This window comes from Protobothrops mucrosquamatus, unplaced genomic scaffold (assembly GCF_001527695.2).
Source record: "Protobothrops mucrosquamatus isolate PMUCROS unplaced genomic scaffold, P.Mucros_1.0 scaffold7052, whole genome shotgun sequence".
Taxonomy (NCBI): domain Eukaryota; kingdom Metazoa; phylum Chordata; class Lepidosauria; order Squamata; family Viperidae; genus Protobothrops; species Protobothrops mucrosquamatus.
Window position 1 is genome coordinate 6,519 of NW_015392862.1, and position 6,447 is coordinate 12,965.

Genomic DNA, 6,447 nt, shown 5'->3' on the forward strand with positions numbered 1-6,447 from the left:
CTATATAATTTAATTGCTTTGCTTTATTTATTCTAAGGAAAAGAGTCATAGGTCTAGTGCATTCTAGAGAAGAAGAAAGGATGGACCAGAGCATATTTAGTATTCAATACACTGAAAAATACTATATATCTTAACAAGAAATGGCTAAATAGATACCCAGTTACTTGTAATTGTACTGTGCTCTGTGATAACTTTCTTAATCATGAAATATTTTGCTTTGGAAATCTCAAATTGCATTCACATAATTGTTATATCTGTTTGAGACATCAAATTATATGCATTGCTCACTTTCATATTTTAAATTTTGCTTTTATTTATAAAAATATAACCTGTGAATTCATTAAAATTGAAGGGGTTTTTTAAGCCAAGCACTGACATTTGTATGGGTTAAATCCAGAGTTTGGTTTCACAAATGGGAAAAAAATTGTGAGCAAATTTCACTAAGGACAAAAAAAAAAAAAAAGGGTAATCTCATCTATCACAATATGTAGCCCTATCTCTCATACTTCACAAAGATCTCTCAACACTTCCTTGTCCCCCATAGCAGATTGATGGGGGCTTTTGATGCAGCAGAGAGGAGGAATCTGTAAAAATCATTTCCCCTCTTCTCCCAGCAGTCAGAGGGAGTCCTTCCATTTATGAAAAGCAAGATCTAAATCCAAAACCATGTTAATAAATAGGTGGCATTGACATAAAAACTGAACCTTTCACTCTGGTTACCTGTGCTGTCTCTGCAGATAGCAACAGGTGTGACAAGCAGCCAGCCTATAAAGTTGGTCCAGGTACCGCAGACCACTACCTATATACCAACTACTCAACCCACAATTGTAAGTACTGCTTTTGGCATTGAAACAGCTCATTTATTTTGGAGGGAGGATGGGCTTTCTCCTGTGTTACCACAATATGAATTCACTGGTCTTAACTCAATTTGCTGTGCAAAATGCTTTATTTTGCTATACATTTCCATTTCTTTTACACCATACATTGTCATACAGGACAATCAAAGATTCAAGTTTTATTTATTGATTTAAAATTCTATATTGCTATCATGGTTTCTGAAGCAGTTTAGGAAAAGCTATGCTATTCTTCAGCTGCTGTGTTTTGTGTAAAAATGATTGCACATTCAAACAATTCTTCCTTTGTAAAAAAAAACCACTTTTTTATTTCAAAATTGCATTAACCTTAGGAATTGTCTTGTGCTCTAATTAATTGCTTGGTTAAGAAGTGTTAGGGGCCAGTAATGGGCAATGGACTTGGTGGTAAGGGTTTTGTCAAGAGGGCTAGTATTTTGATGGTGGTAGGGAATAAGAAGGTAGAAGTTGAAAATCAATGTTATTAGATAGAAAGTGAAATTAGCAATTAGTCTCATTTGCTAGCTAACCTGGCAACTTAGTTGTCACATGACTGGAGCGTGTGCACACACATGTGCCTGCCACTCACACACACACATCCCTAGGCTGGGCCACCAAGCTGGAAAGGTTGGGGACTTCTGAGTTAGACGGAGAGGAAATGTGGTTGTGTAGAACAACCACCTCATAGCTAATTCACTGATTTGTTTATATACTTTCTCAATCACTTAAGCAAGTCTAAGTGGCTTATATAATTCTAGGTCAGCGGTTCTCAACCTATGGGTCGCAACCCCATTTGGGGTCGATCGACCATTTCACGGGGGTTGTCAAGCAAGGCTGTCCGCCATTTTTCCCCCCTTTTCCGGCGGGTGCCTTACCTCCCTTGAGCTGGGCCAGCTGGTGGTTGGCCTGCTCCGTCTCTGCCGCTTGCCAGTTACGCCTCGGCCGGCGCAGGGGGCGGAACCACGCATGCACGGCGCTCCCGGGCAGGGAAAGTCCTCGACTTACGACCGGTTGGGTAGTCCTCGACTTACGACCGGTTTAGTCCTCGACCTACGACCGGTTGGGGGTCACGGCATTAAAAAGGTTGAGAACCACTGTTCTAGGTGCTAGGAGACCTCCACATCAATTTCAGCCTGGGCTATCTGGTATGACTCAGGAATTCACAGCAGCTATGACATTTATGACTTTGGATCTTAGGGGCAAAGTAGAATGCTGGTCACACTCAGTTGGTCTTTTATTCAGCTGAAAGAATGGTTCATGGGTGAATTCCCATATCATGCCCCATTGTCATGAATGAACTTGCAGTCACTGTCCATCTGTGTAGAGGTGGAGGACAAAGTCAGCTTGCATTTCTAAACAGTTTTTTGGATCTACTGGTTTTTCCAAGGAGTCATAACAGTGTTTTAAAATAGGATTCTGCAGGCAATTCAGATAATGCCTGACTGGGTTCTAGAAATGGGAATTTACTAGAGTGGTAGACAAAACTGCATGAGTACCATCTTCCCTTTTTAAAGTCCCCTCATAATATGTAGCTCATGGAAGAGCATGGTGGAATGAAGGAGAAAGTAAGATGGCTAGAACACTAATGATAGACAATTCGTTATAACACCAGTAAGGCACAACATAGAGGTCATTTGAGAGTCTGTGCTGTGGCAGTTTATTCAGAAGAAAGTGATACTTCGTTGCATACATCGTATCTAAATATTCTTGCATAGTTGTTTAAAGTTGTGGGACAATTAACATTAATTAATGAATGTTAATTAACACCAATTAATTAACCCTCAGTCTCTGAATTTGGAATTGGAACTTTCCATGGCTTTCTGTGATACATTGGGTGTCAGTTAATTTCTAGGTATAGTACAAAGTATTACATATTATTTGAACGCCTTATATGGATTGGTCCTAGGTCCCATTACGGAATGCTTCCTCCTACAAGAGTCCCACCATCCACTAAGATCATCTGTGCTTCCCACTAACCACTAAAATTGTGCATTGAATTTTACCATTGATTAATTTCATAAATATTCTGAATACTTTAAATTGCTAATAGTTTTTTTGTATATCCAAGAAATTTGGTCAATCAGTGGTTTAAAAAGTAGATAGATGGAGACATAGACAGACAGACATAATAGAATATTTGGAAATGTCCTTATTGACACGGGCAATGATGCTCTTAGTTTAAGATTAGGCCAAGGTTACAATTTGGTTTGTGTTCCATCTAGTATTCAGGTAGTGTTGGAAAGTGTCAGAGTTGTATGATGTAGGCTGTTTTGCATTTTGATGACCTTGATGGTAAGGACAAAACAGGTGTTTTAAGACTCAGAAACCCCCAGACCTCCGGAAATAAAAAATATTTTAGCTCTATCAGAGAACAAATATGCTATCAGATTCCACATTCATCCAAGAGGTTGCCTATCATTGAATTATGCCTTTGTTCCATAATAAGCATGAACTGCATTTAATTTTTTAGCCGGTGCTTCTCTATTCCCAAAATCTTTTCATGCTCAATAAAGGAATCCAGAGAAATAATGAAATCTCTCAGGAACTATGGGAGTGGGTGATGGCTGACGATTGGAAATATCCTGTACTAAGAACTTGAAATTTGACCTGCTTTATGCTATGATTGGAAAATGATAATATGCAGCATTCTTCAACTAAAGTCTGTGTTTGTTCTATAGGTAGACCTAATTTACCAACCACAATTGCAACTGACAATTCTATTACTAAACAGCACAGTCATTGTGTAATGTCCTATATGACCATGCCAACATATGGTCATTAAGTGCAATATCATATGATCGTAACTTGCAGTTTCCTGGCGGTTCCTCCATTGACTTTGCTTGTCAGAAGCTAACTGTGAAAGTTGTAACAGTGACTGTTCAAACTTAACAATGTGCTGAACAAGTGGTAGTTATGACTGGTCTTTGGAGTTGTGGCCATTGCAGCATCCCCTCAGTCACATGGTCATGATCCAGGCACCCAGCTCACAGTTATGACATCACAATGAACTATGGTCAATCTGCTTGCTTCCCACAAGCAAAGTCAAAAAGGAAGTCACTAGAAAGTCAGAGGTTGCAGTCCTTGCTTAATGACCTGTGTGGTCTCACTTAATGTCAGCAATTGTGATTGCAGGAAAAGTGATACAGTTATGTGCTGTCATGCTTTACGATTGCATCTCTGAGCGACAGTAATTCCAATTCCCATTGCTGTCATAATCCGAAGACTATCTATGTCCATATAAGGAAAGTTTTTTATTTATTTTATATTTATTTTATAATTTGATTTGTACCCCGCCCTTCTCCTCACCGGACGTACCAGGGAAGCAGTGTGACAGCTTCCACCTTTTGCTATTTCTTTAGTGACCAAAGATTCTCTATGGAAGGAACAGGAGTGCAGGTGTGATTATAGACAAAAACTGTACTTTCTTGTAAATAAAATAATTTGATAGAGAGACCTTGGCTGATATCAACATGTATCTCACTGGTAGCTCCAAATGTACAGCATATACATTTACTCTTATGTATGTCATCATAATGTTGATATTCATATGCTCCATGGCCTGCCCAAATTCATGAATTCTTTTTCTGTACATACTAAAAATATTTTATTTTATTAGTTGATTTTAGTTGTATACTCCTAGAATTATGGAATGCACATTGAGTTTGCTAATAAATTTAACAGGTGGGCTCATCTCCATTGTACTTCTCAGAATGAAGAAAAGAATTTTATTTATAATATATATAAGGAAACTCTACTCTTCTGATTCAGTTCTACCAGCAGCAAGAATAGAGAACAGTAAAGATATGTAAATATTTCAGATTCAGACTTTAAAATGGGCTGATCCACATTTAGTTAAAATGAAACATTTTTATTATAGTCAGAACAGTCCAACAGTTTCAACTTCAAAACTTCAAGCTAGAAAAGTTTTGGTTTTGAAATATTTTACACTCTTCTAAAACACATCTTTGTCTGAGAGGTGCTGAAGAATAAAAAATAGTTCTAATAGTGTGTGTATGTGTGCATGCGTACATATATGCGCACACACACATATACAGTGCATTCAGAAAGTATTCAGACCCCCCCTTCACTTTTGTCAATTTTGTTATGCTGCAGCCTGATTCTACAGTTGAAATTCATTTTTTCATTAATCTACACTCAGTACCCGTTAAGGACAAAGTGAAAGCAGAATTTTAGAAATGTCTGTAAATTAAAAAGAAAAAAACTTGAAATATCACATTGGCATAAATATTCAGACCTTTCACTCAGAACTTTGTTGAAGCACCTTTGGTAGCAATTATAGCCTAGAGTCTTTTTGGGGTATGACGCAACAAGCTTTGTACCCCTAGATTGAGGGATTTTCTGCCATTGTTCCTTGAAAATCTTCTCAAGCTCAGGCATGTTGGATGGTGACCATTGGAGGACAACCATTTTCAGGTCCCTCCAGAGATATTCAATAGGGTTCAAATCAGGGCTCTGGCTGGGCCACTCTAGGGCAGGGCTTTTCAACCTCTTCACCCATTGTACCACTTTTAGGATATGGCAATATCCGAGTACCACCAGTTGCCTAGCAAGGTGTCAAAAAAAAAAAGGAAAAAACTGATGAAGTACAGATAGTCCTCGACTTATAACAGTTCGCTTAGTGACTGTTCGAAGTTACAATGGCACTGAAAAAAGTGCCCCCCAAGCCACAGCCAAGCAAGACACCTGCCTGCCCACCCGGCGGCGCTCTTCCTCCTGTCCGAGGTTTTCATTGTTGTGAGCATTTCTGTCGAGGATTGGCAGCGGGGGTGGGGTGGGGGGTGTTTGGTTTTTATTCCCCCCCGTCTGCTGGGTGGTTGCAGCAGGTTTTGGTCACTTCACATGACCCTGGGACACTGTGACCATCATAAATATGAATCAGTTGCCAAACATCTGAATGTAAATCACAAGACCCTGGAGATGTTGCAACATTCCAGCTGATCGGCGCTTCTGGGCTCAGCAGAAGCCCCAGGATCAGCGCCGAGCTCCAGCTGGAGCCTGGCGCTGATCCTGGTGCTTCCACTGAGCCCTGACAGTCCCGAAGAAGTGCTGATCCTGGCGCTTCCGCCGAGCCCTGACAACCCTGCAGCTCCAGTCATCTCTTGCTCAGGCTTGTGCGGTGCTGCCACCGGTTCAGCTCATTCCCCTCCCCTGCTACCACTTTTCTAGGGTGGTCGCGTACCACCTGCCAGGTGCCAATGTACCGCAGGTGGTACCCGTACCACTGGTTGAAAAGCCTTGCTCTAGGGCAGACATGTCCAAAGTCCGGCCCGTGGGCCATTTGCGGCCCGCGGCCCGGTTTAATCCGGCCCTCGAGCAGCCCTCCCTGCTCTATATAAATGCGGCCCTCCCACGGCCCTCCGGCAAGTCCCATGAAAGAGAGAGAGAGAGAGAGAGAGAGAGAGACAGAGGCACTTGCACTTCTGTCTCTCTCTCTCTCTCTCTCTCTCATGGGACTTGCCCCCTCGCAGGGCTCCTCATTGGCCCTGCGCCCTGTTACCCCGCCCCCAGCCGCAAGCCACCATCCGCCCTGTGGTTATAAGTGTCCCAGCAGTTGGGACCCGCCCCTCCCGGAAGT

General features: G+C 41.4%; 1 protein-coding gene across 1 annotated transcript in view; it reads left to right on the forward strand.

Annotated features, from left to right (window-relative positions):
• The window catches only part of LOC107300433 (protein kinase C-binding protein 1-like), a gene marked incomplete at its 5' end in the record, with an annotated part of 16,399 nt that overhangs the window by 6,335 nt on the left and 3,617 nt on the right, over positions 1–6,447 (forward strand). Inside the window, one exon of the mRNA XM_015829762.1 lies at positions 738–827. Coding sequence (XP_015685248.1) covers positions 738–827 — 90 coding nt within the window. The remainder of the gene's footprint in view (positions 1–737; positions 828–6,447) is intronic.